Genomic DNA, 26,878 nt, shown 5'->3' on the forward strand with positions numbered 1-26,878 from the left:
CGAAAGATATTCTCACAGTCTCCCCCCTGTCTCCTGCACTCTTGGGGATTGACAGGAGTCTCCCTTGCAAGACAAAAGAACTACCCTCGTCCCCTGGTAGGCGCTCGCCCTCTCGGTACCCTCGCATTGTCGCACCCAGATCCCTGTTTTCGCTTGTAGAAGAGGCGTTCGCTTTCAGCCTCCCCGGACGATCCCCCCTCGACAGCCACTAAAAGAGCACGCGCGACCTTTGACTCGGATGATCACAAACACTCCCGTGTGTCGGCCGTGGGGGACGGCTTGTTTCAGATGATCCGGATCGATCTTCAAGAGCCGCGCAGGAGTGGACAAGTTGGGTTGTGGGTGTCTGTGGCTCAACTGTTTCTCCCATATGCATCGCCACTCAGGATCCCACCTCGCGAGAGTCCTCGATACGGCTAGACCGAGCAACGTTCTAATGATGAGAGGGATGTTACATGCGAGAAAACTGGGAATGTCGAGCACAAAGATGCGTGGACTGTCCTTCAGCGAGATTCGTCAAGCGTATTTGGAACCGCTGCGGCCTTTCGCCTGCGCACCAGCACTGCCAATCAGACATCGTCGCCTTGCGAGTCGACTTGGATGGAGCAGCGCGAGAGTTGCAACAGCCTCACCTTTCCTAGGTGACAGCTCGGAGGTCTAGGCTGCCACGATCCGTCATCCTTGACGTGTATGAATCTCTGCCAGAACGGCGAGAACAGACGAATCAAGACCGAAAGAAAACTATTTGACAGCTCATGCGTCTTTCTTCTGACACGGAAACCCCAACAGGCCACACAGTCGTTCCACAACCAGGCAAACGTCAGGCGTCCAATGGTGGTCGAGTCTGACGGTGCTGGCGACTTCAGCCAGGTGATATTGGACTCGTGCTGGGGCACAGCAGGACGATTGCTAGACAAAGCCACCCGTCGCCAGTCATGTCTGCTCCCACGCGAGTCATCGTCATTGGCGCCGGCATCGCGGGCCTCGTCGCCGCAAAGACCTATTTGCAAGTCTGCAAGCACCTCGGGCGCCCGCTCGAGCTGATCGTTCTCGACGAAGCAAGGGACTCGGGCGGCGTGTGGACGACAGAGCGCCATTATCCGGGCTTGATGGTCCAGGCCCCAAACGGATACTACGAGCTGTCCGACTTCTCCATGGTGGATGAGGAGCACCCGTGGGACTCGCTGATCCCGGCCGCCAGAGAACAGGCGTATCTGGAATCATACGCTCGCAGGTTTGATGTCTACGACAAGATCCGCTTCTCCACGGTTGTTGTCAAAGTCTCCAAGCGGGAAGCACCATCACCACCGGGATGGTTTGTCGAGACTGCGTCTGGGGAAGTACTTGAGTGCGACAAGCTCATCGTCGCGTCGGGACTGTACTCAAAGCCCAGACCGATCCCAATTTCTGTGTCCGCTTACGCCGGCACAGCTGTCCACTCGCGCGACCTGGGCCGCGTGCACGAGCGCATCTGCAACGATCCCACCGTGAAGGATGTCGTCGTGGTAGGAGCCTGCAAGTCGGCCGTGGAGGCATGCTCCGTCTTCCTCGCCTCCCACAAGAGGGTTCACTGGCTCGTTCGGCCTTCAGACCAGGGCGCGCCGCTGATCATCTCCCACCCCGAGGCAAAGCCCAATCCACTGGCAATCGCTGGCACAAGGCTGTTTCCGGCCTTTAGCCCGTCAATGTGGAGCACCAGCGGCTTCTGGTACAGCTTTCTGCACTCGGGACGCTGGATCCTGGGTACCTGGCTCGTGCAGGGATTCTTCAATTTAATGAGCTGGATGATCACGAGGGAGATACATTATGGCAAGAGCCAGAACTCCGCAAAGATCCAGCCCAAACGGAAGTCCATGTTCTTCTATACCACCTACCTTAGTCTGGTTGTGGAGGGCCACCCATTCTTCGATGCATTGCACGAGGATAACCCCGAGAAACTCACCGTCTATCGGGCGACACCAGTGAAATGCGAAGGCAGAGAACTCGTCGTGAATGAAGAAGACAGTGGACCGAGAACTCTTCCAGCTGATGCCATCATCTGGAGTATAGGCTGGGAGCCTGGCCTTGACTTCTTTGAGCCGGCGGAAGCAGCAGAAATTGGCCTCCCTGTGCGTTTGAGCAGCATCGGTAACAAGAACGAAACGTCGTCTGCACCCGCAAAGGGCGCTGCTCCAATACAGTCTCCCGTCACGCCAACAGACCTTGATCTTCCAGCCCTCGAATTCTACGACGGCAAGGTAAGGAAACTGTTCCCAGCAACGTTAAACCAAACACCTGCTCAACCCCAAGATCCTACCAGCGCCCTGTTGCACACGCGATGGGGTCTCTATCGCTTCCTCATCCCATCTAGCCATTTTGCGAAGGATGACCGCACGCTCGCATTTGCTGGCTTCATATCCTCTGGTCAGACGGTCGCCACGTCCGAAGTTGGCGCACTCTGGGCCGTGGCGTGGCTTGAAGATCTCTTCACTCGCAGACCGATGCCCCTCCTCGATAGGGTTGACGCCGATAGATTTGCCATCCCGCCGCCGGCTTCAGCATCAGAGGCGAGACACAAGGAGGAAACAACGGATGGTCGGGGCCCCGAGGAGCTCAAACTCCTGGCCGATGCCGAAATCCGCTTCAATCAGGCCTTCCAAGAACGCCGCTACGGGCTTCGCGGCGCAAGATCGCCGGAAATGATCCTAGAGGCACGAAGCTACATCGACATGTTGTGTCGAGACTTGGGCATTGAGCCGCAGCGCAAACGATATCGGATGCGTGAGCGGAATGGCGGAGCTCTGCCAATGGAGCAGACAGGCTGGTGGGATGGGGTCAAGAACTGGTTCAGGGAGTATTTCGAGCCGTACATTGCGCCCGATTTCAAGGGTGCCGTGGAAGAGTTCCTGAGGAATAGAGAGACAGCGCTGCGGGAGAAGGAGAACTAGAACGAGATAGACCTGCGCTCATCAGGCTGGGATTTCGCAGTCGGTACCGTAGGTGAGACGGCACACCACGGGCAACACCTTTTGTTCTGCGAGAAGCTGAATGGATCAATCCTCTGACCCAACGTGGCAGGCAGGATAGTTGGTGTGTCTGGGATGGGGGCGACACTGGTGACTGCGTGGTCGCTGGTCAGGCCTCTGGCTGTCCTGCAACCAATCTTCCACTGGATGTGATAGCCTGTTCTTCGGTCTCCTTCTTGACCTGTTGTCTGCTTTGCGACCGCTTCTCTGTCCAATCGTGCCCCCGTTTCTCTCAGAATGGAGGCCACTAATGCTGCACGCAGCTGCAAGCCATGCATTAGCGCCAGCACCGCCTTTGTCCCGCAACAACTTTTGCAATGATGAGGCTGTGGGTGGGTTTGCACATACACCCGAGCTTGACCTTCCAACGACTTTTGTGCTTGCCTTTTGTGCCATGAGCTGCGAGCACAACAGCGTAAAAGCCATGAAGGCGCTCCTGCCTGTGACACTTCTTCCACATGTCCAGCTTCAGTCTTGAGACTTGTCCTCGTCTCTTTCCCAGCCTGACCGAGGCTCCCCAGCGACGGTCATGGAGCCGCGACGACGAATCCATCCTCACACGCGCAAAGAATGGGAAGAAATCCGCCCGACTTTCACAGACCTCTATCAGGTGCAAAAGAAGAAGCTCTCCGAGATCGTGGAGATTCTTGGAGGGCGGGGGTTCCATGCTAGGTGAGCGCCGTGCCTGTATGAGGAGTGCTTTGGTGTTGACGAGGGCCGCAGGGAGTGCCACTACAAGACGTATATCAGAAAATGGGGTCTTGACAAGAAGAACAAGGTGGGTGCCAGGTCCTTTATGTATGATGAACGTCGACAGACGGTTCTGACACCGGCTGTAGCAATCCGACATGATTTTCGCCTTCCAAAAACTCCAACAGAGACAGGGAAAGGATACAGCTTTCCTGATCCGTGGACAGACTCGCTCCCGCAAGGACGTCGAACACTACTGGAAGCGCTGTCGCCTCGATCCAGCGTCTTTGTCCCCGGTCCCAAATACCCCTGATGGCATGGAGTATCGCACCCCAAGCCCGTCTCCTGGACGAGAAGTTGGCGAAGCCGGATCCAAGGATACCGCACAGGAGGATGCGGATTCCTCACCGTTTGTCGAAGACGAGGACATTGCGGCTGTCTTTCAGTACATCAACCAGGATTTGATTTTCACTCCTCGATCTACCATCTTGCGCCTCCTCGATTCCCCGGAACAGTTGCAGCCTCTAGATCAAGCCTTGCATTATGCCAAGGTGCTCTTCCAATGGCATGTTGAGAGCGCAAATCCCGATCGGCTCCTTGTCTCCCAACGTGAAGCCGGAAACGTCATCAATAAGTTCGAAAATTATGCCTTCAATGCTTTGGTGGCCATCATTTGCGATCTTTCCCATCCCATGATAGCAACTGGGCTACTCGATACATTAGCATACATTCCAAAAGTGGCGAAATACGACTGTTGGTCTGTAATGATGGTATTGCTGCGGATAGTGGTGAGCTATGCTGCATGGGTACGGTGCTTCACGTCGAGAATGATAAAGATGGCGATACATGAGATCATGATCAGAGTTGTCACTATCTATGGTGCTGGTCATCCGGTGCCGTTGGTCTTAAGGGCTGTGATTCGGTCTTTCGAGGTCACAAGCACTATATCAGAGATGGTCTTCCTGGCCGAGAAAGACATGGTAGGACGGGCCCTCGGGTATGACCACCATAACATGGAAACGGTACTCGAAAATCTCTGCGCAGTTCAATACCGATCTGACCATTCGAATGCAGCACTGAAGTGTGCCAACGAGCTACATCGCCTCGCGCTTCGCCGACATCGAAGAGACATGACCCAAGACAGCCTCCTTTCTCTTCTGGATGCTAAACTGAGAATGTCGCAATTTCATCTGGACCTTGACGACTTTGAAGAAGCCGAAGTCTGGATAGAAAACGGCCTCCAAACTTGCTCAGAGATAAAGCATTCAGCCACTCGGGACAGCTTTCAATCGACCTTCTCCTATGACCGAGGCTTACTGATGATGAGGTCTGGTCAATGGTCTGCGGCATTCGAAACTTTTGGAAAAGTCATTGATTTTAGGATGCGATGGTGGGGAGCTGGAGATGCTCACGTTATTTCAGCTGCCCGAAGTATGAAACTCATACTGCGGTGGCAGGCTGAAGAAGCGCAGCGTTTGAGTGCTGCACAAGGAGATAATCAGAACAGGAGGCCAGAGAGTACTTGCGTTGCAGGCCAGGAGGAGTCAGGCATCAACCGACTACCAGAATCTTTGGGGGATGAAGAACCACCACATGTCAGGGTTAATTCAGCAGAGCCTCTCAATGACGGAGACTCACACCTGTCGACCAGCCGAGTGGACCAACAGCCTTGGACAATCGGGCACGTTGAAGGATTGACGGACGAACAACCGCATCAACAAGCGGAGAGCCCTTGGGATGGCCAAATGCTAGAGCCGGCGGCAGAAGAAGGTCTGTCGTGGATGACCTGGTCCGATCAAGACACGGTCGAGTGGATAGGATGAACCGGCACAAAAGAAGCTCCCTGTGTCGATCAAAGCGATGATGGCCATTCTGATGGTGATGACGATCCCTGGAAATGGACACCGACGGAGTAAACAGGAGAGCGCGTTACAAGGCGTTTAGGTATACATGATGGCATGTTACGTTGTTTCATATGTTCCCGAGCCAGAAACAATCTCACCATGATCTAATTTTGAATGAACTCAGAGCAGACACGCTAGATCCCCAAGGCCTTTCCCTCCCCTCCCCTCTGTCCCGTTTGGACACAATTCTCTCTCCTCCCCCCCTCTCTCTGTCCATGTGTGTGTGGGGGGTGGGGGGGGGGGGGTGTACGCTTCATCAACATGCCCCTTCGCACTTCCCCTACCTCTGTAGACCGCTTCCCAAACGACAGCCCTCGCCGACAAGGCCTCCGTATCCTACCACGAGACCTTACCATACGCCCGCATCCTATATACCTGGGTACTTCCCGCGAGCACCGGAGAAGACGAGGAGAAGATGGGGACGAGGACCATGAGAAACTGATGATGATAGTAGAGTAGAGGGGCAGAGGGGGGGAGGAGGAGGAGACTTCAACATCACTCGGACGCAAGAGGTCGAGAAAGGGAGATATGCATGCATACACACACGGATACCCTCCCTGGCTCCCTGCTTCCCTGCCTCGATGTGATTGGCGACGACGGATGTCCTCATTCGTTGCACCAATTGATCCAGTTCAAGCCTTTTTCCCTGCCAAAGGTAGAGGCATCCTGAGCCTAAGAGAAACACCTTTTTAGCATCGCAATAGGAAGGGTTGGGAACGCAACAAGAGCAGAAATCAAACAAGCTGCATCTTCTATTCGTGTCATCCAGTCGCTGTACATACTGATACCAAGACAGAATTGCCTGAAACAAAACCCGTCCTCCTGACCAACAGTTTTGCCGAGTTGTAAACAATACAAGCTGACCAACCGACCACTGTTCACCCTCTGCTAGCGAAAGATGCGTGTCTTTTGGGCCGCTCCAGTATCCCAATCCCATTGCCCGATGCTGGTGTGGACCTCTCGAATCTCGAACGCCTTGCTGAAAGCCCCGCTGAGATACCCCCGGATCCTGTGACTCGCGCCCCATGGCGGACCTGAAACGTGTCCAATATGCACAGATACAACATAAAATCAGACAAAAGAAAGAATGGGTTTCCCCTCCGGCGTCTCCAATGGCGCCTGCACACCTCTCTTCAGTGCTTGGCTTGGTTGCGATATCGAAATTAAGCCATCATCGTGCCTTGCTTGTTGCACCAGCCGTTGCACTCTGCGGGGGTGCAGTCGCTGTTCCAGTTCCTTGTGTGTTAGGTCGCAGGCCCTGGCTCTCCCCGTCCTCACCCACGACCCTGACCTGAGGATCCGGAATCTGGATGTCGAGATTCATATACCCGGTCCTCCTCAACGGGATAATTTTCACCCCATCTCGCGCACCGACTGTATGATTCCAGTCCTCCAACCATTCTTCTAGTCCCTTGAGAGCGCCTTTGATTCCCCAGGGTCGGAAATCTTCCCAGAACCAACCTGTTAACACACCCATTATGCCATCGAACCAGTTCCACGTGGAAAATGGGTCATATGCTTGACAGAGAGTTTGATTGATGTGTTCTATCACGTATCGAAATTCTTGTTCTTGCATTAACGGGTCGAGGATTTCGGGGTATATGTTTGAGAATGTAGGAGCGAGATCGCCCACCACCATCCAGTCGCGGCGTATGCGGATGATGCGTGTCGCGCCGTACTCGGGTGAGTGTAATGGGACGTGGGGATTGAAATGTGGGAAACAGGGGTGGGAAGGACCCCAAGCGAGCTCCTCGGCGACGTCGCTGTCTTCATCTCCATTTGCTGCTCCTCTTTCCACATCTTCTAGGGATGCTGTATTCGGAGGATGGCCGCTATCCGTGTATGCTCTCCCGCCAAAGGCCGAGGAGTGGATCGACGCAGCAGATTGTGCTCGCTTCAGTGACTTGTGAGAGGTGATGCGCCGAGGGGGTTGTAAAGGCTGATCAAGGGGATTGACGCCATAGCTCTGTCCTAGCACAGAGGGTCCTTGCTGCGTCGATGTCGGGCCCTCTACACTAAATTTGGACGTAGGTACTGTGTGCGCCCGTTCAGGTGGCTTGAGGTCACTAGGGTCTTGCTTTTCCAGGTCCACCATCAGTCCGGCACCTTGAGAAGAAGACTCGGGAACAAAATTATTGCCGCGCTGTTGATTAGAAGGGAGGCCGATGCTGGTTCGGTCGCCAGTTGGAGTCAGGTGAGGACTGTGTTCGACGATGGGGTCAGTAGGAGAGTGTTGACGTGAGCGACGTTGTTCGGGGAGGCTGAGAAGAGTATGGACTTCGCCGGTGCCGCGAGCACCGGCACCCACGTCGGTCGAAAGCTGAGGTCGTTGAGGCTGGACTCGGACTGGAGTAGGACGGGGGACGTAGTTGATGGGATTGAGGACACGTGAGGTGGCGGTGCGGTTGTCGGGTGGAATGGTTCTTTTTTGGCCCTGTCGCGGGAGCAACACTTCGAGGAAGGATCTTCTGTACGCACTGGGAGGTTGAGAAAGCGCAGGAGGAGGGGGAAGAGGCTTCTGTTGGTATAGGAGGTAGTCGGCAGGAGGTGCAGGGTCGGCGGAGGATGAGGTCAATGATCGTGGGTCCGACAAAGGAGGATGGGGATGATGGATCTCTGGAGTCAGATCAGGTGCATCTCTAACAGGTTGTTTTTCAAGCGCCCGCGGTGATAGATGGCTCTGATCGAAGGATGCAGGCTCCGTGGTGTTGGTGTTGGTGTTGATGGTGGATGGTGCAGCAGTTGCAGCAGCGGCAGTAGCTGGGACGTGGACGCGAATGGGCGGTGGAAAGGGGCGAGGGATGGGCGTGTTTCTGGCGGCCGCGGGCCTGGTGCTGATGCCGGCTGCGGTTGGCGGGCGCTTGCTGGGAGAAGGAGCCCTAGAATTTCTGCTGGCCTTCGATTATGCAGGAACAAGGACCTCGACAAACTCTCTTCGCTGCTGCTGCTGCTGCTGTTGCTGCTTCGGGCACTCAACCGCCTGCGCAGCATCCTGCGCTCTCGACTGCAATCCTGTGTGAACCGACAACGCGCTCACACGACCGAATTTGCAAATTGGGATCCCGGAGAGGGAGAACGTCAAAGACAGAGACAGAAGGGAATAATCATTCCTCTTGGTGCCCTACGCGGGCTGACTCGAGGCTATTCCGTATCCTTTTGCCCTATTATATTGGCCTTTGTGCCACCATGCCTCCCGGAATCAGCGTCCCTCACTTTCCAGCTGGTTTGACGAAGTTTGAGCCACTTCGCACCATTTGGCCTAAGCGATCCTCGTTCTCCCCTACGTTTTATTGATCGCTAGACGGCATCCCACGCCGGGACTTCCTTTCCGCCTCTCCCAATTCGTATAAATGACTTGCGAGGGCTCAGCGTTCCCTTCGAGTGCAACTCAAAGAGGCTCTAGCTCGAGGAAAAGACATGGGTTCGCAGATCATGGTGCCCAATTCTCTCTCAAAAGCTGCTCGCCTGCGCCCCGTAATGCGGCCAACGGGGCTAGACAGCCTTTCCTCTCTCCTGGGGTGGCCTGCTAGGGCTAATAAACTTCCACAACGGGTGATGGGCAATTGGGCATCACTTTGGGGAGAAAAAGGGGAAACGATCATCGGGACACGACTCGACCCTCCAACGTCACCCTCCTGCGCACCTCCCTTTCCTCCTCGAAAAGTGTATTCGACGTGTATCAAGGACAGGGGTAACCGTTCGGATGACCCTATTTCCGACGATCTGTATACTCCGTTCTGGTATGCGTCAAGTTCTCAGAAGAGTTTCAGACATCTCTCAAGGAACAATTCAAATTCACAAATTCGTGCCACATTATGTCATAACTGTCACGGTGTGAAAAGGGGATGATCCCACGGAAATCCCTTAGGGCAATCCCTAAGAAGTAGGGCCAGCCGCTTGCTCAAGCCTCCATGCTCCCCGGGTACCGTTAGGCTACTAGCCTCTCTTCTCTACCAAAGTGGTCATTGGCTGCCCTGTGCGAGCGGGTCGACCTGCATGAACCGCTGCTCTTCGCATTCGATACAGAAAAGACCGCCAGTGATTTCGCTTCTCGAAGGTGATGGATTCCTCTAGCTTCCCAAGCAAACCGGGTCGATTCCCGGCTGGAACATCCTTGTCGCGGGTCTGCCACCATCAAAGCGAGATAATGCTCACGAGGCTTGCAATTCCCGCGCCCAAGATTAACATCAGTTCTGCAGGAGAGTTGGACCAAGTCCCGTCACTCGACGACTGCGAGGGAGAAGCTGATAAGCCAGTGGAAGTTGCAGAGGCGGCCGGAGAAGTCGTGGTCGAGCTCGTCGAAGTGCTTGCACCGCTGGTTGACATTGACGTCACGGTAGCACTTGAGGACGTGGGAGTTGTTGCGGGAGGCATGGTCGATTGACTTGGTATGGCCACGGTGCTGAACAAAGGATTCGATGTCGACGTAGAAACGGTGGCCTCGGGTCCAATCTGTTATTCGCGACAAGTAAGCGTCGTCTCTACTTGAATGTGTTCTGAAGTCTAGATCGTCGTATCTTCGATAACATCGACTTCCCCAAGGCCGCGAGACTTACGGTCACAGGCACGCTGAATATTGCGCAAATCTCAGCTATTGCAGAAAACGTGACTGCCAGCGGTCAGCCTCAGCATACCGGCAGCGTTGAAGAACCAGAACAGACTTTCTTGATCCGTAGCATTGCAGGAAGCCACAGTACAGTTGTTGAGTCTCTCGATGTACATGTTGTTGGCACACAGGCAGGGCCACTCGCTTTCGCCGCTATTAGCCCACTGATCCCGCAAAAGGCCCTCTGCCCATTAAATCGCGCAAGATGTCGTGGATACCCTACCTTCGCTGACAATCCGTGCCGTTGACATTTGCGACGCAATCGAGCTTTTCGAGCCATCTTAGCGCACGGCACGGTCCAAGCCCAGCGAGAGTCGTTCACTTACAGCGCAGGCATCCACGTCGTCGTCTTGAGCCCAGGCGCCTTTGATGAGACACAGGGACCACAAGGCCAAGAGCACCGCGAGGTTACGGATCGTCGTCATGGCCGGACAGGTCGCGATGAGGAGTAGGTTGTTGTTTGGATTTTTTTTGTTGAAAGCCAGAAGAATCAGAGTATAGGATGGGGGGAAAAAAATAAATAAAAGCTATGGTAGAAAGGATGGAGATGGTGGTTATTTCCAAGGTTCATTCATACCAAGCCAGAGACCTCGAGTCACTCGCTCAGCCAGTCACCTTGGTGGCTACCTAGTTGGGTAGTGGCCAGCGACATTCGACGTGGCAGGAGCAGGAGAAGGAGCAGGTGACTTGGATGGTATCAGGCACCGATGATTCACCACCGCACGAACGGGAGGCGCATCAACATCCAGATTGCTGCCTCGTGGATGCAACGATGGCCTAGTGCGAAAGCTTGACGTTGAACCCTCACCAGACAAATTCCATGTTTATTTGGTGTCACTTGGACTGGCAACTGGTTTTGGCCTACTGGATGATGCACTGGCAAGTTGAGTGGGTGGCCTCTTGGCAGCCTCGTCATCGCATTCGCAGCTCACGTGGCGACGGAGATGGGAAGAAACAAGTTCACAGGGACAGATGCCCAGGAGCATAATATATATATATATATATTTTTGTCGGTCATAGTGATATGGATTAGCTTCCTAACTCCCCAGTAACAATACAATCCATCGTGAATGCTTATAGTAATGGTGGTAGTCATCAATCTCGTGGCCCTGACCGTCCCAGTGTATTCATTTTCTCCGTCTCCAATGCAGTGGTATCAAAAAAAAAACTATACTGGTGCCCATGTCAAGAATGCAACTCCCAGAAGTGCAATTACAGAGCAAGCATGGTGGCAAAGATTGCCGCAACGAGAGCGCTGCAAGCGCCCAGGCCGCGAAGAGAAGGAGCGGCATTGCCCGAGTCAGAGGTGGTGGTGGCAGCAGCCTCAACAGCTTGGATACCGAAGGTCGTGCCGGTGATGACTTGAGTCGAGCCGTCGGTGGTGACAGTGGTGGTGATGGTCGCAGGGACGGGGGTGTTGGTGGTGGTGCTGCAGCCAGACCAGGTGCCGGTCCATGACGAGAAAGGGCCCCAGCCAGCAGTCCAGGTGGTCCATTGATCGCAGTTGACGCCGCTGGCCTTTGTGCCCCAAGGGCCGAAGCCGCCAGGGCCGAAACCAGGACCACCATGACCACCCCACATGCCTGGGCCGCCCCATGGGCCTTGGCCACTCCATCCGCTCGGAGCGGAGGGCAGGCCAGTGGAGCAAGCAGAGATCCAGCTGGACCACTGGGCAGAGTTCCAACCGCCACCGGGACCAAAGCCGGGGGCGGCAGTGATCTGAGAAGGCCAGGCAGAGCCGCCAGAGGTAGCGCTGAAGGTTGCTTCTTGGGAGGCAGTGACGGGAGATCCTGCGTTGGCGCAAAGCTGTGCAATGGCACCGTAGATGGCTAGTTCCGATTGTCAGCTCGATTGCTCTTTGTGTCCATGCTTCTCTAGGTGGACTCACCCTCTTGATCGGTGGTGTTTGTGCAGGAGGTTGCGACGCAGGTGTTCAATTGGGAGATGGCAGTTTGATTAGAGCAGAGGCAGTCCCAGCCGGTGGAGGCGCTGCAGGATGTGCCATCCCAGCTTCCCATGCAGTCAGACCACTACCGATTTGTTAGCACTGAGATCCCAAGGTGAGAGAGAGTGTGTGCGCAGGACATACCGAGCAGGATGGGAGCCATGCGAGAGTGGAGGTGGTGAACAGAGCTGCCGCCAAGGGCACGGCCGATGCGAAGGACTTCATACTGAATGGGGATATCTGATACGTGTGTAGTTGCGATAAATGGGTAGGGAGTATGCTATGTCTCTTCGACTGAGAATGTCGGTGAATGTCGAGTGTCTTGTTCAGGAGGATGGGCTTGTCTCTTGGGGCAGGGTCGCTGAAGAGATGCAAGAGCAATGGGAGGTGGCAGGGAAGGGGAAAGATATAGGGATTTTGTCCCCCACAACCAGCCTCAGGCAAGCCATGCGTTTGTTGTCTGTCACCTTCCCCCGTCGAGTGACGACCTCTCATCACTGGGCTGGGCAACAGGTGGAGCGCACAGCCTTACCGCATGGCTGGAGGCGGTTGCTTGGAATGTCCGAACTTAGCATCATTATACGGGGCTTCAGTGGCTGGTAAGGGACCAAGCTAGCCATTGACGGCTAGAAGATCTCTAGCGCAAGGAACGGAGGTCGGAGGAAGGGACGCGTCATGCAAGCCATGGCCGGGAAATTTCTCTGTGGCAGGTCAAGCCCTTCATTTCACTTGGCCCTTTTCAGTCCTTTTGGAGCCTAGCACAGGCACATCCAATTGCTTTAAGGGCGGTCAGGGCCTGTCAGGGCCTCCAGCGCTGGCCTCGTCGACTGGCTTGGCCTGCCCATCAGTGCCCATCACTCCGTCGGGGCCAGGTTCAACGCCCCCGTGACGCCCAATCGGGGCTAAACTCAATCCTCAATGTCCGGCTTTCAACGATCGCCTTGATTCGTGTCTATTTTTGCGGACCTGGGGAAATCTCAAGTCTGTGGTCCTTCATCTGCACCTCAGCCTCAAAACCAGCAGGGCCTCGCCGCTATCACTGCCCTGGGGCCTCAAAAGGCTGCATCTATGAATTCCATCCAAGCGAAGGGGCATTGGACCTCGTATGATTTTGTCCGTCGACTCTGGGCATTGTTCAGCTTCAAGCGACTGTCTGCCCGACTGACGTGCCAATAGGTCTGACGCGTCATGCTGCCCGTCCTACTGCAACCTCCCCGAACTATTCCTCAGCATCGTAGCCCATAGCAATCAAATGAACCATAGAGCAACGGATTGATTGACGTACGGCTTTCCTCGAAGGGGACAAATCAGTGGGTGATGACGTGGAGACCATGCGAGGGGAGGGAGCATTGACTGCCTCCTGCTTCAGATCGGACAGTCGGGGGCTGGGCCCCGACATCCGAGTACCCGGCGAGTTCTTCTGTGGGCTGCCCGTTCCAGCGCTGAACGCCGCAGCACTTGAGCGAAGATTGGCGGATTCGGAGCCTTGAGAGGCTCGGCACAGGCCTGCCAAGCGATGCTCCTATTCTCACTCGTCTCGTTGGTCCCCGCCCACCCTGAGTCCGAAAGCGCCTAGATGGAATCTGGGACGCTCTTGTCGGCACGCCGCGGCCTCTGCGGCCCGTTGATTAATTGCTCTTCCTTCATGCTGGAGCCTCAAACAGTTCCGGCTTCATGTTGATCTTGCACAATTTCGCCAAACACCCGCTCAGTTGCAGGAAAGATTGGACTCCCTCGAGAATGCGCATGTGAGTGAATCCAATTTCTTTGATGAATTCGAGCTTGGAGTGTTCCGAAAGGGTGGGGATGGTTTTCGTTACTCGGAACATAGTGCTTATGATGTCGTGTGAGGAGTATCCCAGATCCCTTTTTAGGGTTGCCCCATGCCCGGTTAGTGATGCTTTCCATATTGTCGGACATGGCCCACAAGAATGAGGTATGACTTACCATAATTCCTTCAACGAGTCAACTGCGTTGTCGATCTTGCCCTCCCAGCATGCCTTGATCATGGCCTGTACCTTGACTGGATGCGGGCTGTCGACGACACGGAACACGTTGTCCCCGCTGACGAACCCGAATCCTGCCCACGTACTCTGCAAGTTATTAATCGCCTGTCGCATGTCTCCTTCTGCGCTGAATACAAGAGCCGCCAGGCCGTCCTCGGAGTATTCCACCTTTTCAGCCTCGATGATTTGCATCAAGCGCTTCACCACTTGCGCGTCCGTCAGGCGAGAAAACCGCAGGATTGCACATCTCGACTGCAGGGGTTCAATGATCTTGTTCGATTGGTTGCAGGCAAATGCAAAGCGAGTGGTGTTTGAATATATCTCCATGGTTCTTCGCAGAGCCTGTTGTGCCCCGGGCGTCATGCTGAACTCCCGTGTTAGCAGTCTTGCGTAAACATGCTGCCGTCACTTCCATACCTGTCCGCTTCGTCCAGAATGACCAGTTTGTGCCGCCCGGGAGGCAACGTCACCTTCTTTTGCGCGAATCCTTTGATTCTATTTCGTACAACGTCAATGCCTCTTTCATCGCTCGCGTTCAACTCCAGCACGGCCTCTTTGTACGCGTCGCCCAGGAGAGTACGCGCAAGACACAAGATGGATGTGGTCTTCCCGATTCCAGGCATGCCAGATATGATGACGTGTGGCATGTTTCCATCTTTTGCGATGATCTTGAGTCGCTCGATGATTTCCGTATTGCCGACAACGTCGTCGAGATAGACAGGTCTGTATTTTTCTACCCTGCACATTGGTCAATCCTGTTCTGCGGCTCCGAGAGCGAGGAATGGCTTACCATGGCAGTTCGTAATCCGGCGATGCACCACTGTTAGCAGCATTAAGAACTTTTCTTGCCGCCGCAGACGATGATTCAGCTTGACCCGACATCGTTGCGAGTTTGCGATACTGGGGTCTTGTTCCTGAGTGGGTTGTGCGAGCATGAAATCAATACGGAGCGCAGTTCTCGAATCCCTGCGTTTGACCGCAGGCGCGTCTCCAAGGGGACGCGTTAAGTGGTGATCGGGCTTGGCGAGGGGCACCATTTCGAGTTTGACCACGACTTCGTAATTACCACGGCGAATTCGCTTAATTATGCAAAACAGGAATAGTCGCCACCAATTTTGGCTGGCGACCTTTTCTGCTAGGCACACGGATCCTGTAGAGCGGTTAGCAATTGAATATCAAACAAATCTCGTAATTTAACCTCGTCGCCGTCCGTTCTGTATAGCCAACCTTGGTGTAGAGATCCTCCTAGCCTTTCCAATGGCTAGCTAATCCTCCGCCTGGCGCGCTAGGCTAGGCCATCATAACCACCTCCGCCGCGGCCTTAAGGAGACTATTAACGCCTTTCTAAGTGATTAGCTTAAAGACCCCGCCAATTAAGAAGTTTATGAGACGCGGCGATGACGAATTCACGGAGGATTGAATATATTCGCGAGAGCCTTGAGGACACTGAAAGAGCGCAATTTGATAGACAGCGAGAGCGATCACAGACATAGAAGGAACAGGACTTGATCCGCCCAGGTGAACAACGCCGCGACCTACAGGGCCTGCCTATCGGCGCGCTCCTAATCCTATACTAAAGAGAACCTGGATAAAGAGACGCGAACACGGTAAAACAACAGCGAGGGCCTTGATCGCTAGCGAGATCCGCGAGCGCTAGGAACTGCGGCAACGACGTGCAGAGATGGAGGAACAGCGATATCAGGAGCGATTGCAAGAATGACCCATAACACAGACACCACAGAGACCTCTACAGATCCCGATTCCTACAGAAAACGCTAGGGAAGAGGAAGTAAAGGATGTACCACAGACTCCTCCGCCATCGAATTCGCCTTAGTCAACACGACTAGTTCCGCAGACGCTAGATCGGCCACGGCCGCGCCGCAGTGCTTTGCCTGACGACTCTCCTGAACTGGCCTTGCCACCATCGACAGCGCCGCCTGCGATCGGTAGTGGCAGAGGTAAACGAGTCCGCAAACGGACTACTAGGCTAGTTGAGGCAAGGCAACAAGGCTTCCTGCCTGATTCACAGAACGACTGGGTCTCTGAGAGATCGACACCAAGGTTGGCTAGGCGGCGACGAGGTCTAGAATGGCACAAAGAGACGAATTCACAGCATACAGAAAGAGGCACCAGCGAAATTTAGTGGTGGGAGATTCTGCCGAGTATTAAGCGACCTTGCGTCCCCTGAGACAGTCCCCCTACCTACTGCAACCTTTTATCTCGGCCCAAATCTGCCGAAGTCTGGAAACGTCATTACCAAGCAACGCTCTGGGGCACTGGGGCTTCAGGTACGTGGTTTGATCTATAAATTTCGCAGAGTTATATGGTTCTTGAGGGGTAGTGAAGAACTTACTACTACAGCTCGCCAAACCTCTTGCTCGTCTTGGTTTTGAAACTCGACGATAAGCTCATTAGATTGCCGTCTTCGCGTGTAGGCAAGACACGATGCTTGTGCTTACAGGAACCACGGGACATTTGGGGTCCCGAGTTCTCGATGCCCTGCTACGCCAGAAGCTGATTCCACCATCTCAGCTGATCATCTCATCGAGCCACCCGAGCAACGTGTCGCCTGCAGCCCGTGATGCTGGCATCGAAGTTCGGCAAGGCGATTTCACGTCTCCTGACTCGTTAGCCGCCTCGTTTAAAGGTGCCGATGCTCTGTTCCTTGTCTCGTTTCCCTCGCCCAGCGTCGATAGGTGGCTTCACCATAAAGCCGCCATTGATGCGGCCAAAGAGGCTGGGGTGAAGACTGTAATTTATACAAGCTTGATGTTTGGCGGTCAGACTGGCCTAGACAGCACAGCAGGCGTTCAACAAGCGCATGTCAAGACGATTGAATACCTGACACAAAGTGGGTTGCGGTATGTGATTGTGAGAGAGGGCATTTATGCAGAAAGCTGGTGGCTATACGCCGGGTTCCAACCACAGAAATTCAAAAAGGGCGACACTGGAGAAATCAAATTCGTCATTCCCAACGACGGTCCTGTGTCTTGGGTTACATGGGACGACCTCGGCGAAGCGACCGCCAAAATTCTCCAAAGTTACGAGAAGTATCTCGGTCAGACATTGAACCTGACTGGTCCACGAACCACCAGCATCAGCGATGTTGCCAGGTTGGTCGAGGAGTACACTGGGCGGAAAGTCAAAGTCGACATTGTGGGCAGACAGGAAGCCGAACGGTACCATAAGTTCGAGAAGAAGAGTGTGCCCGAAGACAACTTCTGGGTTGTTGAGAGCTGGAGTGGCTGGCATGTAAGTCTTCCACAATACCAAGTCCTGGGTGCCTGTGGCCAGAATTTCGATGCTAACAGCAAATCAGGATGGAATTGCCAATGGGGAGACTGCTACAGTCGATCCTTTGATAGGTGAAATCTTGGGAAGGGCGCCCAGAGGCATTGAAGAGATGGCAGCACGTCTGTTCACTCCTGAATGAGCTCATGTGTCGGAGGTGACGGTGTCGGAGGACATATTGGTCGTAGAAAGATATGGCAGAATGACACTGGAGAGCCAGTTCCCCGGCAAGACGACTGGGACTCTTTATTCAACTGATTCAATGTTGTCCACCCGCCTGCGCGTCGATGCCGTTTCGGACTTGGTACGTCAGGTTGTGACCGTCCTCACGCCAACCCGTGCTTGCGCGATGTTTCCACAAGGCTGAGTTCTCTCGTTGAAATTACTCCCCAGCAAGCATGGCAGCCTCCTCCGTCATTGGCGCGCCCACAGCCACAAACCGCCTTGAGAAACTAACGAACTCTGCTCCACAAGTCGCAACTCGTGGCTCTCCGAGTGGCCCGGCTGACTGGCAGAGAGCGAATTGAAAAGCCGATGGAAGGTGAAAGCACAATATTCGCCGGGTCCAGGTGTGCACAATCTGAGACCACCATACTGAAACCGTGCAGGCATTGCGACAAGGCGGAAAACTCTGCGCTTACGCGTTGGGCGTCTGGATGGATTCATTGGCTCTTCTCCAACAGCTGAAGCCCCTCGGATACGGACGCGCTGGGTACCTCGCTCCACCTGCCCACACAACGTCCTCGTTATGCACGGGTGGTGGTGGTCTGTGCTGGCGGTGCTGGGGATGCTGCATCAGGCATCCTGCATCCTCGAGGGGTTTTGCGTCGTAATCCTTTCTAGCCATCCGGTTCGGTGTCCACGGGAGAGTCAGTGTGCCGAGACACTGTGCAAACATTGCCCTGCTGGGATATGTATATACCCAGGTCGCGTCAGGTGAGTCTCACAAGAGTTCTTCTTCCTCATCTTTCCTTTCCATCTGGCGCCCGTTGATGCCTAGAAATTCACTGTCAATCGGAGTCCTATCCCGAGCCACCCTCGCAAAGCCTCTGGTCTAACCTTTGACCACAATGGGCCTGTCAGACGGACTCGTGGTCTTCCTCTGCATCCTGATCGCTGGGATCGTGGTGGCTGGTGCTGCCGCGCTCCATCGCGTCGTCGCAAACCGCGAGTTCACAGAAGAACTCCCGCAGCCCACCAACGAACAGCAATCGTACATGAGAATAGTGCGGTCGAGAAAATGGCCTATTCTCCGGGTGGATGAACGTCTGCCGCCATCGACGATAACGTCGAGCGTGTGATTTGGTCTCCCTTGTCACCACTCCGGTACCCGAAAGGCACTGCGTGTGGCCAGTTACCAACACAATATCCTTTGACGAGCTTGTATATCGCAGATGAAGTGCTCCGACCGCTCATTGTCGTCGCTGGCGCTACCTCTGACCGGCGAATGGACCGAATACAAGAATGATATCTCGTCATGCGCCTCAACCTCCCAAGCCCTGCCTGCTTCAAGGAATCTGGGCGATAAACCACCACGATGGTCAAAGGATGAGTTCTGCTGCAGGACAGATCATGAGGCAAGGTCAAAGGCCAGAAGAATGCAACTACTCTTATGGCACAAACGAGACACTGGTTCTTGCGAGATCGAATACGCAGTTTTGAGACTCCAACCACCCAAAGTCGGGTCATCCAAACGCTTCGCTTGGGCTCGGCATTTATAATGAATGCCGCGGTCTGCGACCCTGTCCCCCGTTTTCGCGGAGCCATCAATCCGCCAGAAAGAGAGCACGGCTTGCGTGTCGGCATCTCTCGCGAGCGCAACGACAGTCTTCTACTGACCGTCCCAACTCCCGTTCGAGTTGTTCGCATCCACATTCACATCCACACTCTCATTAACGGTCGGGTCTCACTCTCACACTTGCGATGCCTGTCACGGAAGGCAGTGGAGTATCCCCAACGGGAAGCAAATGGACTGGGCTTTTCGAGAGAGCAGAGGACACCATCCTCGGCGCGTATATGCTTGCCCGCCCGCTCAATCACGTTCGAAGATTCAATCCCGATAGAACCAGCCAGGAACGCCGGATCCGTCGATGGCCAGACCACGATGGCGGCGACGAGGATGAGGATGAGGATATGGGACGACGACTCATGCGGAGAGTATAGATTTATACACATGTACGCCTACACAGTTATACATACATATGTACATATATCATGTATATATAACGCCGACGAGTATAGACCTCGGCCGCAATCGAGATTATATGGGTTAGATTAGACGGGATGGTGTCGTCGGTACAATAACAATTGGAGGTTTCCACAGGCTCCCACTTCCCAAAGGCAAAGGGTCACCGCCCGAGCATCGACTATGATGTGTTGTCTCCCGGACTTCATCAGCGGCTCCTCTAGTGTTCGGGCTCTCATTTCGCCGCGGACTGTGCGGAAACCTATCATCCATCACTTCCAGATATAGGCATCAGAGCATTCTGAGCCCTGACATGTCCCCCAAAGACCCACCCAGCATGATCGCAGCGAGCCTCTGCAGGACGCAAATATAGTACGCATATTTCCCAAAAGCATGATGCGAAACATGTTACCCCCCGGTGTATCCTGGTACTGTTCGTGCAAGGAATAAATTATCTCGTTTTGGCACACCTCTACATTGACCGGGGTCGTAAGAGTGGAGATGACATTTCATTAATCCATGCCATGCCACCGTACTGCATGCCGTGGGTGGCCAACAGGTGCTGGCCGCCGGGGTTCTCGCTCAGCGCGAATATGCGCGCACCGGCCCTGGGCGAGGACCTCGATGCCGACGACGGGGTCGAGGCCGCCGATCTTCCGCTCCAGCAATCCGCCCTGAGACGATGGCGCTGATCGTGTGCCCGCTGTAGACCAGAAAGGCCCCGAACGTGATGATGCCGTTCCTCACGGTGCAGTATTTGCGTGGCGGTCGCAACGGTTTGGGCGGCAGGACATGCAGTGGGACAGGCTCGCTCTGGTCCTGGCTCACAAACGGCTGGGCGAGGTCATCCCTCGGCGAGTTGACGCTCTGGACATGGAGCTGGGGCTCTTTCAACAAATTCTTCTCGGTCGAAGGCATTTTTGAGGCATGGGCTAAATTTGTCGTCCGCAGCGTCCTAGCAGCGGATCTGGCAGAGAAGACACAAAGTCAATCTGGCACAGAGCACCGACTAAAAAGACATGCCGAGACCATTATTAAACTGTGCGATTGTCCACACGGTCTCGCCCTGGGGAAATCCCCCTTGGATTGTGCTGTGCGGTTGAGCAAACTTCGCGACGGTGCATTTCGGCCACGCCGCGTGGATGCGAAGAGTCGGGACTCGTCGTTGACGGTGAGAGGACCGACTTCTAGAATTCGGGAGGAGTTGATGCAGAGTAATATCGCAAAGGTGCCGACTCGGTCCCAAAGGCCATGACAAGGTTTCGCTTCGTGAGGAGCAAAAGGAGCTTGAAGCCACACAAGCATCGGCTAGCGTCATCTTCAGCCAGCCTCTGCATCAGCATCCTCAAAGGCCATGCCAGACAGTGTTGTAACACCGCCGACATCTGTTAGGAGAAAGCACAACCATATACTGCGTTCGAGGTGGTCGTCTCACCATGGTTGAACCTAGGGTCGCGGTGCCCCTTCGCGAATATGAGTCGGCGAAACATGGCCCGTCCGCGGACAAGACACCGATGCAATATATATCGATTTTTTGGGCGAGGCCAGCGGCTCCCATGCACTAGACGTCCGGGCAGGATGATGAAGTTGGCCTCTGTCGCGATACCAGAGTCATTCATTGCCGGTTCTGCGTTCCTCGGGCCGAGCGCCAGCGACAGAAACATCAGACAATGTCGCTTTGGTCTCGCATCTCCAGGGCCATCTAGCCGCCGTAAAGCTGATGCTTATGCATTCTCCCATATCAATCACAGGACCGGTCCGCAGGCCTCTGTGCTTTCCGTCCCCTTCTAGGAGTTATAAGTACCGCCCGTGCCCACAGCAAGTCTGTGTAAATCACCTTCCGGTACACGGTACACATCCAGTCCCAATAGCTCCACACGCCCAAACCTCGCAATGTCGGTGTCACCATACTCGGTCCAACACGACTTCGAGGTCCAAGAATACAACAAACGTCGCGCAGCTTGGAAGGCGTCGGAGAAGAGGCGAAAGCAAGAAGAGAAGCTGCTTAAGGAACAGGCGAAGCGAGACCGAAAGGCGGCGTTGAAGCAGCTGGCCCAGGCGGAGAGAGGTACTTCTCCGTGACCGTATTCGCAACCGGTCCACCTTCGCTAACACTGACACAGCAGAGCCTCGAAAGACCTTTGGGTGGTTGTGTCGGAAGAGCCAGTCAAGGACCGACGTCTCTGCGGCGAAGAAGCTCGACGATGACGACGATGACAGCGACTCGGATGAAATCCCCCTGCGAGCTGCGCTGGCCGCGTATCCCCCAGAGCTTAGAAGGCGGACGTAGCTTGCATGTAGACATGACGTGCATCAAAACCAGAGGTCCATCCGGTGGAGGTTTCGTCGTGCTTTCTCAACAAGCGTTATCCTTTCATCCTCCCAAACTCCACAACCCCTTGGTCGCCCCCTTCGCAACGACACCACCCAACCACGACCCTCGCGCCTCAATGCCGAGACTCACGCCCTTGGATCCGACCCACTGACTCACCGCGGCTGTCACAGCGACCTCATCGTCGCAGGGGACACGGATCCAGGCATTGGGACTCTCCACTTTCAGGATGTCCACGGGAATGGCAGCGCCGGTGAGTCCGAGGTACTGCTGAAGCGCTGCTGTGAGATATGAGCGCAAGGTGATTTCGTCCAGTGACTGGTCAGCTTGGGGCGGCATGGCGTGGAGGCGGAGGTGGAAGTATGAATACGGAGGATTACGGAGGGTGAATGTCGTGGTGGGTTCTTTGGCGTCGCCAGGCTTGGTCTTTGTCATTCTCGTCGATTCTGGGAGCATATGAGGACGAAGGACGAAGGGTGTGTAAGATGTAGTTTGATAGGAGAGTGTGTGATGGATGGCATGGGACGAGAAAGAATTCCAAGAGAGAATTTCAAATATTCACTATTCGTGACAATGTCATTTCAGGGCTGCGGAGCGCTTCTTCCATGACACTAACGTTACCGTACCTCGTCAGACAATGGTTATTAACTGACTCGTCCCAATCCTCCCGTTGAACTTGACTGTGTGTTTGTGATTGGTCTTCCTCAACTTCCAGCACTCAATATGAGTGCTTTGACTGTTTCACGGCGCCTCCTCCACACCATCAATCGTCGAGAACGAGAGTCTCTACATTTAGGCCGTGTGCTCTGCCGATGTTTTCAAGGCTGAAGCATCTCTCCCGCCAACTTGTACACCCACAACCTGCTCAACTGTCCAAAACCATGTCGTCGTCGTTGTCGTCAACAACAACCACATTCACTCTCCCCAACACCAACCCTAGCATCCCAGTAACTCACCCTTCCACACTCACCAAGGACCAGCTCCTCAACTTCCCAGCCTTCAAGACCTGGTTGAACACCTTGCAGAGGAGCCTCTCGCTCCAGCACAGCTCTGCTTCCCACCCCTTCCACGGATCGCCTTACTCTCTGAGATCCATCAACGTCCAATCCGTCGATTTCTTTTCCGGCCACCGCCTGGGTTTCCTCAAGCTGAAAGCCACCGTGACCAATGACCAGGGCGAGTCCCTACCCGGCTCGGTGTTCATGCGAGGCGGGAGTGTTGCCATGCTGATAATCCTGACGCCGTCGCCGTCGCCGTCGCCTTGCCCCGAGCAATCATCCTCACGGGCGACGACGACGACGACTTCCCAGGAGCAGCCACGGCCAGAGGAAGAGTACGCGATCTTAACGACCCAGCCGCGCGTCCCGGCCGGCTCGCTCAGCTTCGTGGAACTGCCGGCGGGCATGATCGACGACAGCGGCACGTTCGCGGGCGCCGCGGCCCAGGAAATCCGCGAGGAGACGGGTCTCGAGATCGCGAGCGACGAGCTCGTCGACATGACGCGGCTCGCCTCGTCCGTCACCCATGCTCCGCACAACGACCCGGAAGAAGAAGAGGAGCAGCTGCAGGCCGCCATCTACCCTTCCCCAGGCGGGTCCGACGAGTTCATCCCCATCTTCCTCGCCCGCAAGGCCCTCCCGCGCGCCCAGATCGAGGCGCTCAAGGGCAAATTGACCGGCTTGAGGGATCACGGCGAGAAGATCACCCTGCAAATCGTGAGCCTGCACGAGGTGTGGAAGGTCGCGTGGAGAGATGGGAAGACCCTGGCGGCCATGGCGCTCTATCAGGGGCTAAAGGGGGAGGGAAAGCTGTGACCTTGCAATTGGGGTTACGAGAGAAACAGTCAGAGTTTTCCAGTGGTGATTTTTCAGGGCTGTGTTCTTTCCATTCCCGCCGCTCTGTTCCTCGCCGTCACACGTGTGCCGCGATCGATGGATGAGGGGTCTCTCGCAGCTGGGTATCTAATACAATCCTACATCGGAAAAAGAGCCCGCGAGGGGATATCTCCTACTCAAAGTCGCTTAGAGGCCGGTTCCACAGACTGCGAACTGACTCCTAGCGAGCAGCAGACGGTGAACCCGAACCGTTCGGCAGCGGCACCGTGGCCAGGTACTTCTCATGCACCTTCCTCTGTGCTTCCCATTCCTTCTTCAGCCTCTTCACCCTGCTTGCAGTCAGAGGCGCCCCGTCCTTGGCCGCTGTCGGCACGCCGTCCCCGTCCCATGCTGAATAATCCAGCGAATGCGGTGGTCTGAACATCTCGGTCGGACTGACCTTGGCCTTCTGGAGCTTTTCCTGCGCCTCTCTTTCGCGCTGTCTTTTGGCTTCTTCCTTTTGGCGGGCCTTGTCTTCCTTTTCGCGCCGGGCAGCCTTGAGGCCTTCAGTGACGGGGCGAACAAGCGCGGGCGCGTTTTCTCGGTCTTCGAGGAATATGTCGAGTTGCCAGAGGTCGATGTCTCGCACTCGGTCGCAGAGTGCGAGGATTTGTTTGTTGAGATCAAGCGAGGATTCCGTGGTAGGGGGCGAAGAAGCTGTTTGAAGGGCGTCTCTGCTGAACTCGCTCAGTGCACGGGCATACGAAGGCCGAGGTCTTCCAACGGAAGGCGAATCCTCGAGTCCCGTGGGGGATGTGGAAACGATTTCCTGGACTTTGTCGGCCGTGATGGTTTTGGCAATGGCGGCTTGTCGCAGTTCGTCTCGAATTTTGGCCAGCGGGTAGACAAACTCTTTTGCGGCGTCGGGGATCTCGATACCTTTCCAACCGACCTGATCGGTGTCTGCTGGCTCAGAGCCATTCAGACCGAAGATGTTGACTAGGCGCGTGACGAAGAGCCCGACCCGGCGGTGATCTGCGGGCGTTAGTTCGGAATTTTTGGCGCTGTTGTTGTATGTGTTAATGAGCTGTGAGATCGTGTTCATGGCGACCGGGGTGTTGAAGGAGTCGAGTAGTGCAGTTCGGACCTTCTCTTCTGCATCCTGCACGGCATCTTCTAGGCCGGCTCGCTGGTCGTCCGATGGTTTTGTGTCCTTTATCGCGTCAATGGCGTTGAGAAAGAAGTTATCCACACGATCCTCCCAGTTTCTGCCTTCGATCACCATGTCGTCCGTGATCTCAATCCCGTCTCTCCAGCTTCCAAGCAGGAAAACGATCCGCAAACTCCTGGAAGTCCAGTCTTTTCTGACGTGGAGAGCTTCTCGGATGGTGGTAAAGTTTTTCAGCGACTTCGACATTTTTGATCCTTGTATGGACAGGTGACCCATATGAAGGAAGTAGTTCACCCACTGCCCATGGTTTGCCCAGAATGCTTCGCTCTGAGCAAGCTCATTGTCATGGTGAGGGAAAGCGAGATCAATTCCGCCAGAGTGGATGTCCATCTGCTTACCGAGTTTCCCGGACGCCATCGCTGAGCATTCAATGTGCCATCCAGGCCGACCAGGTCCCCATTCACTCTCCCAGCTTGGTTCACCGGGCTTTGATGCTTTCCAAAGGGCAAAGTCGGCCTCCGACCTCTTGACAGTTGCGTCTTTCTGTGACAGAGCTCCTTCTCCGTCTGCCTGCAATTCCTTGTCGTTCTTGTTCCATGGCTCTAACCTGGCATAAGGGTACCCGGCGGCCTCAAATGCTTTTATGTCGAAATAAACCGAACCCTCTGACGTCCTGTAACCCATTTTGTTGTCGACGATCTTCTTGACAAACTCGGCAATCTCTTTACCGTGCTCGGTGACTCGCACCAGGTCGTCCGGATCCATCACGTTGAGATCATGCATGTCCTGGAAGAACCGAGCCTCGTATTCTTTCGTCAGTTTCGTGAAAACAGCATAGTCGTCCCCGCGGATCGTTTTCCCAAACTGCTCGTCCAAGACCAGGCACATGGGATCGCTCACACGGTTGTAGAATTCATGCGGGGTGAGGAGTTTGGGATCCTGCATCAGAGCTTTCGCCGCGTTGCGGGCGGTGTTGATGTGCATCTTGATCTTCGCCTCCTTGTCGCCGGGCTTTGTTCCGGGCTCCAGGCTCCCTCCCGCCAGGACATCTCCATACAGGTGTTCGATGAATCCGTCGAACGTCTCGGGTATGACCAGTTCCTTGGATCCTATGCGTTTGAGGTTCTTCTGGATGTAGTAGTGCCAGGCCTGCCGGGCGTCCTGGCGGACTTGCTCGTCGATGTACCTAGGGTCGCAGTCAGCATCCGCACAGGAATGGTCGTTGCCGGCGGACCAGTACCTGTGGTTCTTCTTGTACTCGTCATATAAATGCCGTTGCCTCGCTCTTAAAATGATCTTGTCATCGATATCGGTGGTGTTCATCACAAAACGAATCTTGAAGCCGAAGTAGTCTCGCAGAATGCGTCGGATGATGTCCGTGGTCACATAATTGCGCGCGTGGCCCAGATGCGAGTCGTCATAGACCGTCGGGCCGCAGGCATACCACGAGATGTGTCCTTCTTGTATAGGGACAAAGGGGACTTTGGACCGGGTCAAGGAGTTGTAGATCTTCAATTGCGGCTGGTGGGTGGTGCCCGGGGGCATGGCCCAGGGAGGTTGAGCCATCCTGGTGAGTTTGTTGCAGAACCTCAAAGTCGATGAGCAGAAAGGACGCTTCAAATAGCTCATGAGACTTCAGGTCTGCTCACTGAGTCACCTCCCCTTGGGTCAGGCGCAGGCAAAGCACTTTTGAGTCACGCAGCCACGAGTTGAACGATTGGAATGAGGCTCGGAAAATCGCAATACCCCGGAGCCACTTTGCGCACTGCTACTCGCCACTTAAATCTGAAGAAGCTAGGAGTTTTTGGGACTGCGGGTCAGGTGCCCCGACCGCCTCATTCTCATTCTCATTCTCATTCTCATTCTCATTCTCATTCTCATTCTCATTCTCATTCTCATTCTCATTCTCATTCTCATTCTCATTCTCAT

General features: G+C 54.8%; 15 protein-coding genes across 20 annotated transcripts; 8 read left to right on the forward strand and 7 right to left on the reverse strand.

Moving 5' to 3' along the window:
- Window positions 1-935: 935 nt before the first annotated feature.
- On the forward strand, window positions 936-3,033 carry PV07_06686 (uncharacterized protein; the record flags this gene model as incomplete). The annotated part of the gene is made up of 1 exon (XM_016393690.1): window positions 936-3,033. One exon carries the CDS (start codon window positions 936-938, stop codon window positions 2,925-2,927), a length of 1,992 nt encoding a protein of 663 aa, XP_016247109.1. The 3' UTR covers window positions 2,928-3,033.
- Window positions 3,034-3,355: 322 nt separating this feature from the next.
- PV07_06687 (uncharacterized protein) lies at window positions 3,356-5,720 on the forward strand. The gene is made up of 3 exons (XM_016393691.1): window positions 3,356-3,677; window positions 3,729-3,783; window positions 3,845-5,720. The coding sequence occupies exons 1-3, from the start codon at window positions 3,535-3,537 to the stop codon at window positions 5,516-5,518; spliced, it is 1,872 nt and encodes a 623-aa protein (XP_016247110.1). The 5' UTR covers window positions 3,356-3,534; the 3' UTR covers window positions 5,519-5,720.
- A 564-nt stretch (window positions 5,721-6,284) lies between these two features.
- Window positions 6,285-8,720, reverse strand: PV07_06688 (uncharacterized protein). The gene has a single exon (XM_016393692.1). The coding sequence runs from the start codon at window positions 7,692-7,694 to the stop codon at window positions 6,771-6,773; it is 924 nt and encodes a 307-aa protein (XP_016247111.1). The 5' UTR covers window positions 7,695-8,720; the 3' UTR covers window positions 6,285-6,770.
- Window positions 8,063-8,995, forward strand: PV07_06689. 2 transcript variants are annotated; one of them, XM_016393693.1, is made up of 2 exons: window positions 8,063-8,245; window positions 8,297-8,995. In XM_016393693.1, exons 1-2 carry the CDS (start codon window positions 8,199-8,201, stop codon window positions 8,826-8,828), a joined length of 579 nt encoding a protein of 192 aa, XP_016247112.1. In that variant the 5' UTR covers window positions 8,063-8,198; the 3' UTR covers window positions 8,829-8,995. The 2 variants fall into 2 exon arrangements, with proteins under 2 accessions (XP_016247112.1, XP_016247113.1); XM_016393694.1 differs by having other exon boundaries at window positions 8,063-8,995.
- Window positions 8,938-11,025, reverse strand: PV07_06690. Of its 4 annotated transcripts, XM_016393695.1 has the most exons (5): window positions 10,532-11,025; window positions 10,429-10,472; window positions 10,261-10,349; window positions 10,156-10,208; window positions 8,938-10,051 (listed from the first exon to the last, which is right to left on the reverse strand). In XM_016393695.1, the coding sequence occupies exons 1-5, from the start codon at window positions 10,628-10,630 to the stop codon at window positions 9,734-9,736; spliced, it is 603 nt and encodes a 200-aa protein (XP_016247114.1). In that variant the 5' UTR covers window positions 10,631-11,025; the 3' UTR covers window positions 8,938-9,733. The 4 variants fall into 4 exon arrangements, with proteins under 4 accessions (XP_016247114.1, XP_016247116.1, XP_016247117.1 ...); XM_016393697.1 differs by having other exon boundaries at window positions 10,261-10,472; XM_016393698.1 differs by having other exon boundaries at window positions 10,429-11,025.
- Window positions 11,026-11,140: 115 nt separating this feature from the next.
- PV07_06691 (uncharacterized protein) lies at window positions 11,141-12,589 on the reverse strand. Its single transcript, XM_016393699.1, has 3 exons — window positions 12,295-12,589; window positions 12,094-12,235; window positions 11,141-12,034 (listed from the first exon to the last, which is right to left on the reverse strand). The coding sequence occupies exons 1-3, from the start codon at window positions 12,373-12,375 to the stop codon at window positions 11,418-11,420; spliced, it is 840 nt and encodes a 279-aa protein (XP_016247118.1). The 5' UTR covers window positions 12,376-12,589; the 3' UTR covers window positions 11,141-11,417.
- Window positions 12,590-12,987: 398 nt separating this feature from the next.
- Window positions 12,988-15,117, reverse strand: PV07_06692 (replication factor C subunit 4). The gene is made up of 4 exons (XM_016393700.1): window positions 14,947-15,117; window positions 14,574-14,894; window positions 14,098-14,520; window positions 12,988-14,016 (listed from the first exon to the last, which is right to left on the reverse strand). Exons 1-4 carry the CDS (start codon window positions 15,036-15,038, stop codon window positions 13,794-13,796), a joined length of 1,059 nt encoding a protein of 352 aa, XP_016247119.1. The 5' UTR covers window positions 15,039-15,117; the 3' UTR covers window positions 12,988-13,793.
- Window positions 15,118-16,398: 1,281 nt separating this feature from the next.
- PV07_06693 lies at window positions 16,399-17,718 on the forward strand. 2 transcript variants are annotated; one of them, XM_016393702.1, is made up of 3 exons: window positions 16,399-16,444; window positions 16,518-17,408; window positions 17,476-17,718. In XM_016393702.1, the coding sequence occupies exons 2-3, from the start codon at window positions 16,602-16,604 to the stop codon at window positions 17,587-17,589; spliced, it is 921 nt and encodes a 306-aa protein (XP_016247121.1). In that variant the 5' UTR covers window positions 16,399-16,444; window positions 16,518-16,601; the 3' UTR covers window positions 17,590-17,718. The 2 variants fall into 2 exon arrangements, with proteins under 2 accessions (XP_016247121.1, XP_016247120.1); XM_016393701.1 differs by having other exon boundaries at window positions 16,399-17,408.
- Window positions 17,719-18,517: 799 nt separating this feature from the next.
- On the forward strand, window positions 18,518-18,748 carry PV07_06694 (uncharacterized protein; the record flags this gene model as incomplete). Its single annotated transcript, XM_016393703.1, has 1 exon — window positions 18,518-18,748. The coding sequence occupies one exon, from the start codon at window positions 18,518-18,520 to the stop codon at window positions 18,746-18,748; it is 231 nt and encodes a 76-aa protein (XP_016247122.1).
- Window positions 18,749-19,059: 311 nt separating this feature from the next.
- Window positions 19,060-19,725, forward strand: PV07_06695 (uncharacterized protein; the record flags this gene model as incomplete). Its single annotated transcript, XM_016393704.1, has 1 exon — window positions 19,060-19,725. The coding sequence occupies one exon, from the start codon at window positions 19,060-19,062 to the stop codon at window positions 19,723-19,725; it is 666 nt and encodes a 221-aa protein (XP_016247123.1).
- An 894-nt stretch (window positions 19,726-20,619) lies between these two features.
- Window positions 20,620-20,937, reverse strand: PV07_06696 (uncharacterized protein; the record flags this gene model as incomplete). Its single annotated transcript, XM_016393705.1, has 1 exon — window positions 20,620-20,937. The coding sequence occupies one exon, from the start codon at window positions 20,935-20,937 to the stop codon at window positions 20,620-20,622; it is 318 nt and encodes a 105-aa protein (XP_016247124.1).
- Window positions 20,938-21,525: 588 nt separating this feature from the next.
- PV07_06697 (uncharacterized protein) lies at window positions 21,526-22,033 on the forward strand (the record flags this gene model as incomplete). Its single annotated transcript, XM_016393706.1, has 2 exons — window positions 21,526-21,700; window positions 21,756-22,033. 2 exons carry the CDS (start codon window positions 21,526-21,528, stop codon window positions 21,920-21,922), a joined length of 342 nt encoding a protein of 113 aa, XP_016247125.1. The 3' UTR covers window positions 21,923-22,033.
- On the reverse strand, window positions 21,728-22,472 carry PV07_06698 (uncharacterized protein). The gene has a single exon (XM_016393707.1). The coding sequence runs from the start codon at window positions 22,418-22,420 to the stop codon at window positions 22,007-22,009; it is 414 nt and encodes a 137-aa protein (XP_016247126.1). The 5' UTR covers window positions 22,421-22,472; the 3' UTR covers window positions 21,728-22,006.
- Window positions 22,473-22,845: 373 nt separating this feature from the next.
- PV07_06699 (uncharacterized protein) lies at window positions 22,846-23,866 on the forward strand (the record flags this gene model as incomplete). The annotated part of the gene is made up of 1 exon (XM_016393708.1): window positions 22,846-23,866. One exon carries the CDS (start codon window positions 22,846-22,848, stop codon window positions 23,776-23,778), a length of 933 nt encoding a protein of 310 aa, XP_016247127.1. The 3' UTR covers window positions 23,779-23,866.
- On the reverse strand, window positions 23,808-26,671 carry PV07_06700 (cysteine-tRNA ligase). Its single transcript, XM_016393709.1, has 2 exons — window positions 26,190-26,671; window positions 23,808-26,135 (listed from the first exon to the last, which is right to left on the reverse strand). The coding sequence occupies exons 1-2, from the start codon at window positions 26,576-26,578 to the stop codon at window positions 24,020-24,022; spliced, it is 2,505 nt and encodes an 834-aa protein (XP_016247128.1). The 5' UTR covers window positions 26,579-26,671; the 3' UTR covers window positions 23,808-24,019.
- Window positions 26,672-26,878: the final 207 nt, after the last annotated feature.

The sequence above is a fragment of the Cladophialophora immunda genome (assembly GCF_000835495.1).
Source record: "Cladophialophora immunda strain CBS 83496 unplaced genomic scaffold supercont1.4, whole genome shotgun sequence".
In the NCBI taxonomy this organism is placed as follows: domain Eukaryota; kingdom Fungi; phylum Ascomycota; class Eurotiomycetes; order Chaetothyriales; family Herpotrichiellaceae; genus Cladophialophora; species Cladophialophora immunda.